Source organism: Corapipo altera, unplaced genomic scaffold (assembly GCF_003945725.1).
Source record: "Corapipo altera isolate COAL_440 unplaced genomic scaffold, ASM394572v1 55, whole genome shotgun sequence".
NCBI classification, from domain to species: domain Eukaryota; kingdom Metazoa; phylum Chordata; class Aves; order Passeriformes; family Pipridae; genus Corapipo; species Corapipo altera.
The window spans coordinates 5,329,651-5,348,449 of NW_020884882.1; the positions used below are offsets into that span (position 1 = coordinate 5,329,651).

The 18,799-nt window shown below is 40.1% G+C and overlaps 1 protein-coding gene across 21 annotated transcripts in view; it reads left to right on the forward strand.

Annotated features, from left to right (window-relative positions):
* Positions 1–590: 590 nt before the first annotated feature.
* The window catches only part of SLMAP (sarcolemma associated protein), an 86,541-nt gene continuing 68,332 nt past the window's right edge, over positions 591–18,799 (forward strand). For 8 of the 21 annotated variants that reach the window (XM_027640451.1, XM_027640458.1, XM_027640459.1 and 5 more), the window contains exon 1: positions 594–1,584. In XM_027640451.1, the coding sequence (XP_027496252.1) occupies positions 1,387–1,584 (198 nt within the window). In that variant the 5' untranslated portion in view covers positions 594–1,386. Of the gene's footprint in view, positions 1,585–18,799 lie in introns of all 21 variants that reach the window. The other 13 variants (XM_027640466.1, XM_027640463.1, XM_027640474.1 and 10 more) reach the window with 5 other exon arrangements.

An 18,799-nucleotide genomic window follows, 5' to 3' on the forward strand; every position in this document is an offset into this window, starting at 1 on the left:
CGCCGCCCGCCCCCGGCCCCGCCCCGCCCGGCCCCGGCGCCGCGGCCACACCGGGAAGGGCTCCAGGCGCTATGGCGGCGGCTGCGCGCAAGGTAAGGGGGGGAGCGGGCGCGCCCCGAGCCGCCCGCGGGGCCGCGCCAAGCGGGGCCGGGGGAACGCGCGGGGCCGCGCCGAGCGGGACGCGCTTGACCCGGTTTGTTTTCGGCCCCACAGGTCGGAGGAAAGTTCCCGCGGTCGGCGGCCGCCTGAGCGGCAGGAGCGACCGAGCGGGAGCGCCCGGGCCCGGCCGCCAGGCCTCTCCCGCCACCGGGGCAGCGGAGCGGCGCTGGGCGGGCGGAGAGCGCGGGGGTGCTCAGCGGGCCCGCCTCATGCGCAGCCACCTGCGGAGGGGCTGAGCGGAGCCGCCGCCGCCGCGCCGGAGGCTCCTGGCGGGCACTGCCCGGGGCAGCCCCTGCCCGCCCGCCCCGGCACCGCCGCCGCCGAGGGACGGACGGACGGACGGACGGACGCCGGCCCTGCCGCCGCCAGAGCCACCGCCGGGGAGCGACCTGTCAGCGCACCTCGCAGGCCGGCCCCGAGGACCCTTCCCACGCGCTGGTTTGTCCCCGGGAGAAGGAGAGTTGGGAGCCCTCTCCGTGCCTTATCAAGTTCCTTATCTGAGCGGCTGCCAGACGCTGTAGACCAGTTCGGCTTTATCTGGTGCAGGGGAGGAAAACAGTGTATCTCTCGCACCCCATCCCAAATCGAGGACCACCTATTCTGTCGTGGTTTAATTCACGAAGATGGTGAAATGCGGATTGCCGTGTGAAGCAGCTAGATCCCTGTTGTGGACTGAGGGCTTCGTATTCACCTTCCAGCTCCCGATCTGTGCTCTGTGAGAGAGGACACTAATTCTTCTCCTTCATCCCCTTCCCTAAACCTTTCCTTGCTTCCATGTTGCATTGGTCAGACTTTTGGTCAGTGTTGTTTACGGAAGGGGAGGGGAAAGAAGGCAGTTGAGGTTACAAACAAAAGTACTTGTATGACTCATCTACTTGGATTTAAGACATTATATCCTTCTTTCAAGGGGCCTTTGCTTCTCTCTGAAGGAATCAGATGCTTGTTCCTATTCTTCCAGAGGAGGATGGATTGAAAGTTGTCCATTTTAGACTTTTCTTGGGCCACTGCTGATATTATTAAAGACATAATGGGGCTTTTTCACTGGATTATTGCCAGGATTAGTTTACACACTGAAACAATGAGTTGTTAGGCCTCTCATACGATAATATTTGTCCTGCTTTAATATAAAGTTGCTGCGGAGGTGCGTTAAAAATTGTGGAGGACAGTCTGCATCAGAAGAGGCTCTCTTCATCTCTGGTTGGTGTGGCAACCAGCAATCTGTCCTCGATGCCTTCAGCCTTGGCCATCTTCACTTGCCGCCCGAACTCTCATCCGTTTCAGGAGCGTCATGTCTACCTGGACGAGCCCGTCAAGATCGGCCGCTCCGTGGCTCGCTGCCGGCCAGCCCAGAACAACGCCACCTTTGACTGCAAGGTGCTCTCCAGGAACCATGCTCTCGTCTGGTTCGATCACAAGACAGGCAAGGTAAGATGTTTTTCTTTCTTTGAAAACACGCTGAGCTGCACGTGTGCTTCAGCAAGTCCCTCTAGGTTGCAGATCACCCTGGTTTTGCGGTGATAAACGTGGCTGCGCGTGGAAGGAGTAAGGTTTGTGTGAAAATGATTACTTTTCAGGTGGGTTGGTGATTTCTGACTAAGCAGAAACTTTAAATATTATTAAAAGTATGTAAAACTAACAGTTGAAAATGGTGATAAGAAGTGAAAAACTTGCCATGTGTATTATTCATTGCTGGAAGTAGGTGATTTTCAGGTGAGTCATAGAAATGTGAAGGCACAGGCTTGTATCAATATAATGGTGTAATACCATTTGTTCAAATGCTGAGAAATTACCAGTTTATTTGAGCATGTAAATAAATCTCATTGTGAGGAGTGTCAAAAATGGATTTAAAAAACCCCATTGTGTTTGACACGCTCATTCTTCCTACTTGTCCTGTTGAAATTTTATAGAGTATTTTGTTTGGGTCTGGTAGAAGTTTTGTTGCTGGCAGCAGGAGTGTAACAAGTGGCATACAAGGTGTATTTTCTCGTTGATAGTGAAAATGGTTTTAAAATATATCCTGTGTTGCCTTCACTGTTCCTCTCCCAAGGCCGGCGATCTTGTTAAGTGAAATTGAGGGGTTCTGTAGTGCGTGTTTTGTCCACTAGGGATTGAACTGGGACAAGTAAAGTTGTTTTACTTAATAACTGTCAAGTTAATTTTAAATATCCAGCAAGAAAAGAACAAAGTGCAGACCTCAGTTCCTCAGCGCTGTATTTTTTTCCAAATATATTCATGTTACACCCTAGAACTTTATGTGCTCTAAATCAGCTGATTGTTAACTTCACACCATGCCCTTCTATGAAATGCAGTCAGTGTAGCTCTGGGTTTTAAGAATAATGTGGTTTGTAATTAATACAGGTTTTTTAGTAATATGACACAGCATGAGGAGCAGCACAAGGCAGTCAAAGTTCTTAAACCTTCCATTGTTAACTATCCTGTGTTATGCAATCCTTGGGCATGATGGGACAAGACAAGCATTTAATTTCTTAAGGCTGGGTTATGGCATGGCTTTCAAGTTACCTGCAGGTAATTGTGCAAACTGCTATCTGTGTGAAGTGTTTCATTAAGCATATTGCTTTGGCTCTGCTGTGTGTGTCATGTGCATTCTTGGGCTCTTGAAAGCTTAGGTGCTTGAAACACTTTCAGTTTAAGCTTAGTTTTTAACATTTCCTTTGACTCAACAAAGTAAAATGCTCCAATTTATTGTGCTGTCTTTAAAATAGAAATGTTGTGCATATAGCTTTTTATTAACATTTCTCATGACTAAGAAAGATTTTAAGACACCCTCCCTGTGGTCTATTATGTTTACAAATAGTCCAGCCATATTTAAGATGGTTAACTTGGCAAAGCACTGAGTGTCTGCTGACTAATAGAAAAGCTTCAAGGACTATCAGCTGTGGGTTTTTTGGTTTGTTTTTAAATTTCAGTTAGCTTTGGCTTTTCTAATATAGGTCAAACATTTATATGCTTATTCATTTTATCTGTCTGTTTTCAAGTAGCAGCTTGGCAGTAGGAAGTAAGAGGATGATATGTTATAGTTCTTGAGATTCCATGTGAAGATGTGATGGGAGTCTGCTAAACTTGCCCAGGTGGAGATCTGTAACCATAGTGGTCAGCTGAAGAGTGAGTTTGGGATCATGGATAGGGATCCATTCCTGTGAGTGTTGCATGTTAGATGTGGTGCTGTAAAAGGTTTTTTAAAGCATTGGTACAGCAGCGTGGAGAACTTCAGATTCTGTGTATGTTTCTTGGCAGTATGGTCTGGTTTTTCATCTGGTAGAGTATCTGAATGATAAATTGTGAGATAGCTGGAGGAGAGGGGTGAATGCATTGTTAGAGATAATGGATATCAAATGCTGTTCTGAAAAGCCAGGTGAAAGGTATTGATAAATACAGACTTGATCCTGAATCACAAGAACCACTTTAAAGAGTTCTGTGGTGTTTTCAAAATACAAACAAAACCATGAAACTATACCAGAACATTTGCATGCAGGAACATACATTATCATTGTTTACAGAACTGCTAATAGGCACATCTCATTTAGGAAACTGTCATTATCCTATCGATGACCTAAATTTAAACTTGCACAAATTGTCACGGTATTTGTAAACATTTTTTAGAAGCTTCTATATAGGACTTCTATAAATTCTGGGTTTTTTGAAAGATAAAAGACATTGAAATGTTAATTTAGTAACAGAGAATAATTCAAAATGGTTCATGAATGATCTGGAACTGCAGTTTCATTAGTTGTGGACTTTGGCCATACCAGTTTCTGGCATTCCCAGTCACTCAGTCCAGTCTGTGCTGCCTCTTGAGCTGCCTTTCAGTTATACTCCAATAGTCTTTGTTTTTCTCTGAGGATTTGGAGTTTATTTTAGTGAATCATGTGAGTGATCCTGTTTACTACGTGGTCTGTAAACAATTTTATCGGCATAATCTGTAAAGAGGGGTAGAACCCAAAGAGAGGGAGCATCAGTAAACAGTGGTCAGGAAACTACACAGTGTTTTTTCTGAGGCAGAGGTAGGCGTAATTTGAAGTATGTCACATAAGTAGACCAAATTGAAGATGACATGTTAGTTACAATTGAAAGATGTCAATGTTTACTTTGTATAAAGGCACTTCAATTATGCATGGAAAAAGTTATGTGCCCAAGGAGATAATGTCTGTGTAACACCAGCATTATTAAGGATGAAAGTAGGATGGGCTTTCAGGATCACCAGTAAATAGCAATTAAAAGGAGATATTTAAATTTGGATTTGCTTTTTAAAATATTTTTAACATAATATCTAAGCTTAAATGTGTGTAAGATGAAGGTGGGAGGAGTTGGTGGTGGGATTATCTGTACTTGGACTTTTTCTGTGCTTAGTAATACTTCTACAGGCAACCAGTGAAATGCCTTTTTTTCCTTTTGTAGGTAGAGCACAATAACCTCTTGTAAATTTTTCATACAGTGATAACATTAGAAGATTATGCTTAGAATTAATTTTTATTTCATTTTTTTTTTTAGTAATTACAAGTTAATCAATATGGGTTTTGTAGAGATGCCTGAAAAAGTGAGTCACTAGATATGTAGGAAGTAGATGTTGTGCTGAGCATGGAGTGTTCCCAAAAGTGTGAATCAAAGCAAAAGGAAAAGTGGGCTGTAGTTCAGAAAATGTAAATCTGTTTGCTCAGCTTATATCACTGCATATGGGGAGAAACTCTTTCAAATTGCTAAACTGAAATAGTCTTAAAGTTGTTTTGTTGTTTTTTTGTTTTTGTTTTTTTGGTTTTGTTTCCATTTTTAAAAATAAGCAAGTGGAAAACCCTGGAGAATTTGTATGTGACTTCTCCCAGGCTGAAATGCTTCTGACAGATGTGGTAGAAGCTTTTAGAAGAAACGTGAAGCTTCCAACAGATATCCAGGCTTTCAAAAATTGGAATTATTCAGTGCCTTAGATAGTTGTGACTTGCTATTATAAGTACCTTTTATAGGGAATTCATTGCCGCAGTTTATCAAAGGCTCTGTGAAACTGTGTGAAAAATAAAGTATTTTCTTAGATCAAAAGGACTCCAAGTAACTGGTCGTTTTTAATAACTTGAAAAAAATATGTATAGGCACAAGTTTCTCTGTTAATGGTATCCAATACTACTGCTTTTGTTTAATTCACAGTGGATATGAGTTGAATTGAGCACATTCATAGTATCTTCGTGACAGAAACACTAACTAGTATATTGGAAGCCATAGTCCACATAATAGTAAATGAGATTTATGAAGGCTGTGCTTTATGGCTTCTAGACTTACAATATGCAAGATAAAAATGTTACAGAATACTTCCTGCAGGTAGCACCTTCTTTAAAGAAAACAAACACAAACAACCCTCCCCACCCCCCCAAAAAAACCCCACCAAACAAAAAACTTCCAAACAACAAACCAAAAAAACCCACAAGATAACCAACCAACCAAAAAATCCCAAACCCCAACAAACCAAACACAACCAACCAACCCAAAACCCAACACCTCAAAGCAATCACCCCAAAGGTACAGCCAGGGAATTACAGACTGGCTAATTTGCTTTGAGTCCCTGGGAAAATCATGGAACAAGTTGTGGAACACTTTTCTGGGCACATGAATAAGATGATTTGGTAGTAGTCAGTGTAGAGTTGACAGGGGTAAATCATGGCCTGATGAGTCCAATTGCACTGTGTGATAAAATGACTCATTTTGTGGGCAGGACAGAGCAGGGCACACTGTGTACCTTGCCTTTAGCAGGGCTCTTGGCCTTTCCCCACAGTGGCCTGTCTGAGTTTGGGCACTGCAGTCTGGGTGTACGAGCGACTTGAGGAGTAAAACAGAACTGGTTTGGGATGGGGCTCCACGGTGGTGCTGGGATGGGTGTTGGTGAGGAGCAGGATGCCACAGGGTCAGTGCTATGAGCTGTCCTGTTCAGTGTTGTTATCAATGACCTGGGGGACACAGTGAAGTTTAGTCGTGTTTGAAGGTGACTCCATATCTGTTGGTGTGATGGGGAATGAGTTGATATGCTCAAGGGCACGGCTGCCCTCCAGAGGGACCTGACCTTGCTGGAGGAATGGGCAGACAGGAGCCTGAACAAGGACAAATGTGAAGTCTGCATGTGGAAAGGAAGAACCCCTTCCAGCTTATTAGACCCTGTCTAGGATACTGCATCTAATTCTGGACCACCAGTGCAAGAAATACATGAATAAACAGGAGTTGAAACACTGGATGATCTCTCTTTGTGGTGTGTTGTACTAAGGATAAAAGTATATTGATCATGAAAGGAAGAAGAAAGAATGTGTAAAAAAGAAATATGTTTTTCACTTAACATTACATAGAATGTTTTGTGGATATCAAGAATTATAGAACATCTCTGGATATCCTATTTGTTCAGAAGTATTTTAATAAATCTGTCTTAAAAATTAAGTGGGGTATGAAAAATGGTATTTAGAGTAGCAGGATTTTTGTGGGAGATTTTTTTTCCTGCTGCTTCCAGTGGAGATTTCTTTATAATACTCAGGCCTATTTAGTGTTGGTTTGTGCAAGAGATGTTTAGTTTCTCATGTATCAGTAGCATTTATTTTGGTAGATACCATGCCCGTTATTTATTTTTTCCTCTACTGCATCTTTTCAGCTTTCTGTTAGGATTGTTGTCCTTTGAGAGATGAACAGATGTTTTATTTTTCAGTACTCTTGATGTTGCTGTGTCCTTACAGTCTGCAGTGGAGACACTTTATCTTCCAAACATTGAATGTTTGTTCCAAGTGCTCTGGGGGACTGACCTGGGATCTGCTCTAATGCACTGAGGTGAAACTCCAGTGCGTGGATGCTTTTGGTAAGAGGGTGATGTCAGGCAGCCCTTACATACACCTGTTAATATTTTTATGTAAGTGCTTTTCACCCTGAGTGAACTATCCAATTTTATGCTGATGTGATCATAAGAATATTATGGGGTAGAGAGTCTCACTTTTGACAAACTTCAGCACCATACTTTTAGAACCCGGTGTAGGAGTGCGGGCGGCCATTTATAGTAGAGGTAAGTCAGTGCTGACAAGGATTTCCCTGCAGAGATACCATCTAGAGCCACTGCTGCAGAGCTAATACTGTAATTCTTGGAGCTGATCCATTGCAGTCATGATGCATCTATCCTGAGCCAGGAACACCAACACATTGATTAGGTTTTAAAAACAAACAAAAATCCCTTTTGTATTTGCAATGAATTTTTACAAACCTCAAATGAATCAGGTTACTTAGTAGGCATGAAGGCCAGTAAATGTGTTTTCCTTAGATCTAGAAATAGGTTGGTCCTTGTCCCAGGCTTATAAATGTAAAACCTTGCTTTCCTATTTTATGTAATCAAAGTTGTTCTTGACATTTACTTTTTCCTGTGCTAGTTGCAGCAATCCATTGGTCATTTGCAGGTGGATTTACGTTGCATTGGAGGAATACTTTGATTTGGCTTTGCCTTCTCATTTTTCTTGCTGGATTTGAACAGTTTCTGTTGCTTATTTATCTAATTAAAGTAATTGAATTTATGTATGCTGTAAGGGCCATGTGGGTGAGGAGTGTCTGTGTCAGTGGGCTGCTTTGGTTGGGTTGATTTGAATCTGATCTAGCTAGAATTCAGCAAAATGTGCTGCTAAAGACTCAGCTGTTTTGATGCATTTTGGGGTTTGTCATTTCTTTTAATAGATAATGTAAAGTGAAAATGATTATTGTTCGTGGAACCTGGCCAGTGAAAAGGAAGGAAGAATGCTGTCTCCATCTCTATAGCCAGCAATTTTACAGCCTATTGCTGCTAAATTGTACGATTGTTTGTTGTCTCTGGATTTTCTTTTGACTCACATCAATACTTGCTTCCTGTTAACGTTGCTCACTTGCCGAGAGAGTTTGGATTATCCAAGAGCTCTGAGTTTTGTTAGATCTTGCTGTGTCAATGCATTAACGTTCCCAGTGTTGCTTTCCAGAAATGTTTCTGCTTGTGGCAGAATTGTTGGAAGAAAGCTTTGCAGCATTGTCACGTTTTGGTTGAATATAGACAAGTGTTTTTTCAGTCTGCTTTAGGAGTGGGAACATCAGGCAGAGAGATAAGTTGGACTGTACCATCTTAATCCCCTGCAAGAAGACATATCTGTCTGCCAGCGGCCCAGAAGAGTTTCCTTTATGAGAAGGAAAATCACTGTGGTGGAGCCAGACAATTAATTGGATACAATTTCTGTGTTGTATTGTACCAGACGTGTATGATTGAGCAATGTCTTAGTTTATTTCAGTCCTGAGAAAGTATAAATAAATGATGAACTTCCAGCAGGCTTATAATAGAAAGTCCAAAATCCTATAGTAACACTGTAGTTGAGTGGAAAAACACAGAAATTGCTAGCAGTAGTTTGACCTTTTTTTTTTTTCTTTTGTAAAAAGTTAACAGAAGAAATAAACATAAAAAGTACTGGAATTAGTCAAGGGTAGTTTAGGGCATGAGGAATTTATAATATCTTTGCAGAACTAAGGAACATTTCAGTATTGATAGTTGAACTGTGGTGTGGAGGGCAATAGCTGCTATTGGTAGACCTTTTAGTTTGTAAAATAACATTAACCAACCATGGGAGAGACTGAAGAATTGGCAATGAGATGGACTCAATTGCAAACGTCCTAATAGTGTAAAATAGTGAGAACTTGTAACTAAATACAAAAATATTGACAGTATTGTGCTACTATTAAAGCAAGTTTGTCCCCAGTAGGAACATCTTGTTCAGTTTTAGTCTTCACATAATAATTCAAATATGCTGGAAATATTATTGACAGGAAGTTCAATATTGAACCATGCAAGGTATCAGATAATATATAAACCATATAAGAGCAGACAAGTGACCTTCTGTTCTTGTGTTAAGAGGCTATTGAATAGAAAACTAAGAACAAAGTTATTAGTGCTGTATATTTTCATAATTGCAGTTGTAATTTTTCTTCCATAAAAATAAAATTAATGCAAGGGCTTAAGATGCAAAAGCTGTGGGTGCTTGTTCACTGCATTGAGTAATAACCTTTTTAAAGGAAGAAATAGAAAGGAGTAGAAATGCTTATGTTTCAAATCTGAGATGTAAAACTCTGTTTTGGGCCAGATATTTGTACAGCAAGTTCTTTTGAAGACATTTGGTACTGGCTGCTGCTATTTGTATATGCCATTAGTCTTATCTGATAGGCAGTTTTTGCTCTTACCTGGCACTTTTCCAAAGTTGTTGCTTTTCTGGAAGTTGAGCAAGATTAAGTTTAAACATAAGTTTTTTCTAAAACTTAGTGTTTGATGCAATATTGTTAATGTTCTGTGAGAGGTTTAACCGCACCCCAACAGAGTTTGATCATTATGCCTTGCCTTCTGGTTTTTTTAATTGCTTTTCTTGAAGTGTAATGCTTAATTGTGTAGGTTAGAAGCCAGAAGTCAGATCTCTTGGTTTTGCAAAGCTGGGCTTTTAACCTGCCTACCTTTTTGCCTTTTAAATTTCTGGTGACCTTTCCCGGTAACTCCTAGTACAATTAACTGTCATCCTCTCTTTTTTATTTTGTTGTTGTTGTTAGCTGTAATAGTTGCCTGAACTTATGGGCAATAGAATTGCAAATCAGTTTCTATAGTATTACTTGTGATTTTATTCTGGTATTGCTGATGTTTGCACTTACACCTGCTGTTTCCAAGTGCTTGAAGGATATGAAAGCTTTCAGGAGGCATAATGAATTATTTGTAATTCTTCGCATTTTTAACTTTCTTATTAAAAAAAAACTTTGCTTTTTATATCTGATTGTGAAAGAATCCATTCTGCAGCCAAGTTATTTTTGGAGGTCTTTGATCTCTGTAGGTAATTGCAACTCCTTGTTGTTTTCTTGCAATCATTACAGGGATTCCTCTTGCTGTATACCAGAGGATTTTTAAGGTTATGTCAACATTAACATATATTTTTAAAGGACAAGGAATAAGTCTAATGAAGTTTCTTTTGTTTCTGTGGATTCCAGAATTCTAAGTCGTTGAGTAGTTCGGGTGGTATCTACTTTGAGGGAAGTTACAATACTGTGAAGAAGAGCAGCACATTCTATGATATGGATGAACTGTTGGAAGAACTAAAGTTGGTGTGGACCTCAGGAGGTCATCCAGTGCAGTCTGCAGTTCCACAGCAGGTCTAAGCAGCTCAGGTTACTTTTGGACTTGGGATAGGATTTTGGGTGCAAATTAACCCCTACCAGCAAATAAGCTTCCGAGGTCACTGTCAGAGATCTTTCCTAGGTGGGTTAGCCTGTGTTGCTCGTCTTAAATTATGTTCTAAGTTTCAGTGTGTGTATGTATAGATAGAAGGGAATATTATGAAATATCTGGAGTACTTCTTTTATAGTGTAACCTTAAGTTACATCAAAATGTGTCAGCTAAATGTTAAAAGAATTTCTGGAGGAAAAGAAGCACTAAATGAAAGACATAATAATGTTCCTAGTTCCACCCCTAATTCCATAAGGGTGGAAATAATACAACACTTTCACTTGTAGCTGTCAACCACTACTTCCTTTTTAAGAACTCAAAGGGGAAATTTTTTTTTTTCAGTCTTCCTCTTTGAGGACTTTTCCTAGACTGCATATTCCAGCACTTGTTAGAGAAAGCCAGGAATACAGATTATCATAGAGGGGGCATATTTGTTTTTGGAATCCTTGTAGCTAGTTGACATCAGGTAAAGTTCCTGGTTGTGCTATTTAAGCAGAGCTTTGGTAGGTATGTAAGTACTGTTTGTGACAGTGAAGGCCAATGATTTGGTCTATGAACAGAGGGCTTGCTATGTGATTAAAGGGAGAACTGATAGGCTGCTGTTTATACTAATAATACGTTACCTATACCATAGAAATGTGAATGTTCTCAGTCTGTTGAATGCTCTTTACCCACAGTGTCATCCTGATCCTTAGTTACCTTCATGACTGTTAATTTGGAAGTTAAAAGTACGTATGCTGTGTTTGGCTAACTTTTAACTTCCATGTAAACAGAAGGGAGGTTTTGGAGGTTTTTGTACTTGAACAAATGCATTGCATGGGCACACAAGGACAGCCTTTCTTTCCAAACTCCTGGTTTGTTTTGGGATCTGTGTACACGTGCTGCCTCACCGCCCGAGAGCAGCAGGGATTGCACAGCCATCGCTTTGCAGGATGTTGCCTCCTGGGAAATTCCATGCAGATCTACATTTTAGCTGCAAGTTGACATTCTGTGACCCCAACAGTGGGCTTGGGAAGGGTTAGTTTGGCAAAACACTGCACCAGCACAGCTGTCCTACTTTCTCTGAGCCACTCTGGGACATCCAGATTGGCTCATTGGCCCATTCCTGAGGGCTCTTCAGGTCACCCTGTTCTGGGATTTTGCCTGCTTCACAGGTCAGTGTAAATGTGCCTGCAGTTGAACAATTTTGGATGCAGAGGGTGTTTTTGGTCTGCATTTGGTTATCAAATGCAAGTGTGCTCATTTTCCTTCGTTGCTTTCCCACACAGCTTTATGTTGAGCATTCCCAGGATAAATGTTGCTGGATAAATTTTAGGTGATGATCTAAGTTTTATAAACTAATACTAAAGGATCTTGATGACTACTCTTTATTTTGAGATCTGTAACTTGTCCTCTCTTTGGTGTGTTTCATAGTTTAAACTTGCTGTACACATCTCCTTTTATAATTGCTGTCTTGTAGTTCCAAAAGATTTACAAAAATAATTGCTTTGTAAGATCCTTTAAAACCTCTTATGTAGATGTAGTTTTGAGTCTAATATTAGGGTACCTGTAATCTTGTAACATGATTTGAGTGACTGGATCTGCTTGCTGGTGTTGTGCCTCAAATTAAGTCTAGCAAGTATGTTATACAGTTCTGCTTTAAGTATTGCCTCAGACAGTTATTATACAGGTGAGCAAAGCTGAGTGGAGACTTTTCTTTCTTATCCAGAACAAAACTTTTCACACAATAGAAGGATTTAAGAAATAGTAAGTGCTTGCTTATACTTGTGGACATTCTTTGCTGTTATGGTTTTTTGACCCATATAATTCCTGCTCTGGGGTTTCCTTTCCATAAAGCTGGAGATGATGCAGTGAATGGACGGGACCAACCTGGTGCTGATCACAGAATCATAGAATGGCCTGAGTTGGAAGGGACCTTAAAGATTATTTCCTTCCAACCCCCTGCCATGGGTAGGGACACCCCATCCAGCCTGGCCTTGAACACTTCCAGGGACTGAGCATCTTCCAGTTGTTGTTTGGTTTGTTTTTCTCCCCCCCCATCATTGTTCCTTTCATGGTCTTTTTTTTAACTTCACTGCACTCGTTCAGTACTAAATTAGTTGTTATTAGTATTATTTATTAATTATTCTAAAGCAGTAGAATTTCTGTCAGTACTTCTAATAATTCTTGATGAAATGTCCCATTTCAGTGAAAGAGAAGAACACCAGTGATAAATTACCCCAAAATCAGATGGGTGTCAGATGCACTGCATTTGTACATACAGCTGGCCAGGAGTGCACATTTTTCAGTGGTGTCTGTGAGCAGGTCTGAGGAACTTTTTGACATCTTAGCAAGGGTGGTTTTTTTTGGTTTATGCACGTGCTGTGTGAACTTAGGCTGGTGCAGATGAGCTCCTTATTTCCCTGATGCACTGTATTTCTGAGCATTTGAAAGAGTATGAGCTGTACTAGAACTTGCCTTTTTAATGCAGCCTTTGAAGTATGAGTGTTGTTTGCTGGCATCTTAAGAAGGAGAAAGTTTATCTGCTTTGATAAACAAGCCTTGAGAAAGAGCTCTATGACCTTGCTTGAGGAAAAATTATGATGGGAGGAATGTCTTGTATATTTATTTTATGTAATCACAAGTGGTAAATTCAGTTAAATGCAGCTTGTTTCAAGTGTAAAACACTTAGATACCTGTCTACACTTCAGGCATAGTAAGGATATTATCATTTAAATGTCGGAATTATGATAATTAACATATTTGTTTAACATGCTAATAGTGTATGAGGCCAAACTTACAAGTTTTGAGAACACTACAATTTAAATACTTGTGTCATTTGGTTTTTTTTCAAGTATTAAAGCTACAAATCCTGGAGAATAGACATGGATGACTGTTCTTTATAAAACACTGTTAACAGGGTTTTTTCAGATACGTTGATATTATGTTTGGGAAGGATTGTTAAAGATGTCCTGTAGCAAGAAGGCTGCATGTCTTGCATGTTCCCACAATGCTAATGAGCAATTGCATTATGAAAACTGTGGTGGAATATGGAATCTTTGCTATTTTCTGCAAAACTCAGAGCTGCAATTCAGAGAGAAATCATGCTTTTCGGTTTCAGTTCTGTTCTTTGACAGATGTTTGTTCCAATTCAAAAGGTACTTTTTTCACCATTGATTTCTGTGTTCCTTTGTGCTTTCTGGTTCCCTTGACAAAACCACTAAAGCAAATAGCATGGAACAAAATCTTGTCAGCTTGTTCTGCAGTGTCCAGTCCAATGTCCAAAATCCAAAATATATTACGGGTTTCTGAAAATGTGGGTCATAACACTTTAGAGCAAGATACTCTCACCAGCATTAGGGAGGTAATCTAATTGAACTAATTGAAGAGTGAAATGGAGTAGGCAGCAAAAAAGCACAATGAACCCCAGCATCAGAGTAGGGTGTTCCTTGTTTGATTTATCTGATCCTCCTGGGACCTAAATCCTATGTAGCAGCAAGTGCCTCTGTGTATTGTGTTTCTTTGTGGATCGTGGAAATGTAATATAAACATTACATTTCATTTGTAATGTTCATGTATTACCATTAGAAAATATGATACTTCAGAATGTGGAATTCAGTTTTCCTTTATTTTTCCTATTGAGAAGGCGAAAAAATGTTCTGCAAATTACTGATTCTAAGCAAGGTATTTGACAAAACTGAAGAAATAAGAAGAAATCTGTGGCAGAAAAGGTTGTGGGTGCACAGAATATTTCTAAACCAGTTGTCACATGTCAGATGAGCCCTTGTGCATAACTGGTCCTTCATCTATCCTGCCCTTTGCACGTCGACTCTCACACTTGGGCCACTCTTGAAGCTAGGCTAGACTTAGACTTCAGCTCCATTATGCTTTATAATGTTGGTGCTGTCTTCCTTCCACTCTTTGGGATGAAAAGAATTCCGAGTTTTTATGAAGAGTTACCTGTCTGTTTTTGCATAGCCCTTCCCCACTCGAGTCTGTAAGGCTGGAAGTCATTGTAGTCCCAGCTGCCACCTTCCCCTTGCTGCTGTCCCTTTCTGCAAGGTAAGAGCAGCACGTGGTAGCATTCCCTCTCAGTGCACCTTGCATTCCCCCTATCTTTTGTCCATGTGACTTTGAAGTAAGTGTCAGGTGGTGATGGAGCACCCAGACATAAGTGGTTTTAGGGACTGGAGAGAGGAAAATTAGGGGAAAGGGAAGTGTGATGAAAGGCTGGAAGAAACTTTTTTTCTGCGTCTCATTCCTTCTAAAAACAAGGAACCAGCTGTTGAGGTCGGTTGCTCTGATTTGAGCCTGGTGACCATGTGGAAAGGGGCTCTGCAGGTGCTCAGGTGCTGTGGGGGCAGGAAGCACATCTGTATGGTCTGGTGGGAGAACTGTCGGGGTGAGCTGCTTGTCAGCACTGAGGCACAAAGCACTGTGCAGAACTGGGGATAAAGGGATGGGTGAGAAGAGCAAGGAGCAGTGAAGGTACTGGAGTTTACTCTGGGAATTCTACGAGGATGGAGTAGAGACAAGGGGATCAGTGTTGCAAGTGGATCAAGTGATGCCAAGGGGAATACTGAAACTGAAGAACAGTTGAAGCCATGATTACACACTTTAGACTGCAAGTTGCCCTTTTTTTAAAAGAAAAAAAAAGAAAAACAGGAAACATGTATTGCTACTCCTTGGTACTACTTCTCCTTTCTGAATTGTGCCACTAAGCTCAGGTACCTGAAGAGCAGTTCTCCGCTGTTGAAAAATGATTGTAAATGCTAAAGTTATCACTTAAGGTAACAAAGCTTTTTATTGGCAGTTTTCTGTGTTCTGCTGTTTGAGTATTTAGTTTTAAAAAATGCTTACTTCTTCCAGCTTTGTTTAAGTTTTATCAAAATGTTCTCAACATGTTTGGAAGAGCCATCGGTATGAGGAATGCAAGAATGGTCATTGGGAGGATCTTCATTTGTAGTGAAGTAGGTATTTCTAGAGCAGACTTTTTTTTTTTTTAATTGAACTACTCTTAGAGTTGGAAGATAGGTCATCTTCTGTGAAAGATTTTAGGAAAAATAGTTTCATCTCTTTTATATAAAACTTTAAGACTGCTCCTAGTGAGGAATGTGCTATCTATGCCATATTTGAGACACTTATTGTTTACCACTTCAACTGTTTTTACAACAGGTTTGGTTTTTGAAGGTTATATTGTGACTTGCTAATGAGAGCATTGCATGTTAGAATCTCCTTCAGTAGTTTTGGCTTATGTTTTAAATAGCAGCTTGGAAATATTTATGTCCTCTACATGTTTCCTGTCAGGGCTAAAATAGTTTGTTTCATACTTTGAGTGTGTTGCTTCATGAAGAAATCTAGTAGTTTAGTTTGCATGGTAGTTGATACTGAGTAGAGATGAGTGTTTTTATCCTTGAACTGACATGATGATTACTCTTTATATCTGCAGAATGCAAAAGTTATAATTGTTTTCTTTAAAAAATAATGGTAATTGTTTTTTCTATATTAAATTAATTATTTGGTTGAATCAAGTTTGTAACTTAGTTCTGGTGGGTTTTTTGTTTTGGGGTTTAGTATTTTGATTTTTGAAATTTTATTTGCTTTTTTATTTGTATGGTTTTGAGACTGAGTCCTTCTAATCCACATTGAATTTTCAGTTGAAATTGTACTGCAGATAAATCTGAGAAAATAAAAGCAGTAAGCTATTGCAGTTTAAGTGATTTTGAGGTTCCAGCTGATTGATTGACTCACCATGGCCACACTTGCTTCTGCATTGCTGAGCAAAATGTTTGTAAATCACACACAGTTGGTAAACCTTTAGTAAGAGGGGAATGAAAAAATGAAAGGATAGCTGTTCCTGAGTGAAATTTTGTAATTGCTGTTGTCTGACTGGCAAAGAAATAAATATGTTGCAGTCTATCATAAGGCCCAGTGCAAGAATACTTCTGTTGTAACTTATGGAGTATTATAAGTAACTTATATGGGCTATAATGAGTGACTTGCTTTGTGTAAATGATTATTAGTTTTCTTGTAAGATAGTAACTGGATTAATAATTTGCACATTGGTTATTCTATATATGAGTGACTGATAAAATCCAGAAGGACTTTCTGAAATTTTAAGAGTTTCTTTGTAAATTATTTTATACAAAATATGCAGGTAGGTGTTGATAGAGTAGTTAGGAATAAAGGTTTAAATTCAGTTGGTTTGAAATGCTGATCTTTTCTCTTTCAGAATAATAGCTGTTTGAATTGCCCTGGGATTTTTCTTCTCTGTTTTGTTACTCTGAACTTTTGATGTGGTTTACACAATTTCGTTTACTAGTTTACTGTTTCTGGTACTTCAGTTCTCAAGCTAAACTTTTCAAAGGGAAGTGAAGAAAACATCAACGTTCCTGATGTGCCTGTTAAGAAACACTGAGGTTGAGAAACGTGGCAGAACAGTGCTGGGAGGTGGCTGATGACAGTGTGTCATGCTTTGAATTAATTCTCCTTGGCACTGGCTGAGTTGATGGTATTGGAAGTCTGGAGACATTCAGCTGCTGAGTCTGGAAGTTGTCAGTCCATCCAGTTTGTGCAGTCAGCAGGTGGATAAGCTGCTCAAGTTGTCATTTCTGAATTAAGTGTGAAAAGTGTAATGTAACAAGGTAAATGAGGGACCTTGGTCTTTAAGAGAATGTGTTTGTTTTATCTGACTTGATCTAATTTTAAGAAACAGAGAATCAAGCCCTGAGATCAGAAAGTGTAGTAAAAAATACACTTTGTTTATCCCATGAGAACTTACTAAGAATTAAATAATGAAATTATATTTAAGTTCAGAAGTGCAGCACCCCATTGTTTTTAAGGTACCTTGCTGAATGCTGAGGTGTTGATACAGGATATTCTGATTTGCTTCCAGTCACTTGTGTGCTTTGCGTGTGTTGCAGTTGCGTGCAGGGAGGGGACCGGTCCACACTCAGTTCCTCCCTGTGTCTGTGTGGTTTTTTCCTATTCCAAAAGAAACCAGAACATATAAACAGGGAGGAAGCTGGAGATGTCCTGTGGTGCAGCTCTTGAGCGGCTGTGAGGGAGAGCAGAACAGCTGTGTCCTGCACAGCGTCTGTCCCACAGCTGAGGGAACTTGTTGGGATGAAAACCAGTTAAAGTGCAGAGAGAAGAAAGCAGAGAGCTGACTCCTGACACTTCCCTGACAACCTACATGGGAAATACTGAGTAGTGTGGTCAGGGAATGTGCTGTGCAGTAAAGCCAAGGGTTGTAAAGCTGAGGTTGTGTGTGCGTTGCCTTCCAGGAGCTGCTGCAGTCTGTCATTTAACAATGTCTAAAATACAACCTCTTCCTCAGCCCCAAGGAGCTACTGTCAGGCAACAGAGGCAGGAGGTAATTTTAAGATCAAGTAGCAGAAGGGCTAGCTTACTTCTCTCCATGTCTGTGGTAGACAGACTAATTCCTGCCTCCTCACTGGAGCAGCCTGGAAAGGTGCTTTCCTGGGAGAGGGCCTTGCCCTTTGCTTGCTTCCTGTATCTGGTGGATTTTGTAGCTTCAGTGGATATTCCCATGAATTTGCTTATGAACAATCAAGGAGAGCTGTTACTGATCTGTATACAAATTTCATATTCTGTTTTTCTTATAACAAAAACATCTCAATTGTTTTAGGACTGGTTGGACAAACTTTTGAAGCATTTTTTTGGTGCACACTTGAAAATTCTTCTAGTGAAAGTGTCAGATTTTTTTGTTTATTTTTTTTTAATGACAGGGTTGAAATAGTGCAAAGCTCTAATAATCCAATGAAACATTCTGCCAACCTGCATAATTTATTGGGTTTGATATGCCTGGTATTTGCTTAGGAACTGAGTATACTACTTGTCTGCAGAAGAAAACTTCTTTCCAGAGAAGTTTAGAAGAAAGAAGCAGTGGGGGACACACATGTTTCTTTTGAATTTGTATTTAACCATGTTGCTCTTAATGCTGCCAATTCCCAGTGGCCCAACTTACTTCCCTTTGAAACAAGCTATGGATATCATCTAATCCTAATTAAAGTTTATTAAAACTTCACAGTAATAGTAGAGTAATTATAGGTAGTGTAAAAGTCTCACTGATTTTTCTTTAATCAAAGTGTAATCTTGTCTACAGCTGTATTAAATTTAAGCTTGTATGACAAACCTCTTGGTATGTCAAAGCTTATTACTTAATAGCAAACATGTTTTTTGTGGGAAGGCTGTGTTTGTACTGGGAGTGCAGTTTGAATCTTATGTGGACTTAATTTGAGGGCTCATCTGTTTTGGTGATGTACAGTACAGATTCTCTTTTTCCGTGGAGTAGATGGACCAGTGTAGATGGGACTGATTTGATGCACAGGGCCAGTGCATTGCCACTATTATTAAATGTCATCATTTTTAATGACAAGCTTGCTGAGCTTTCTTCCATGTTCTGTT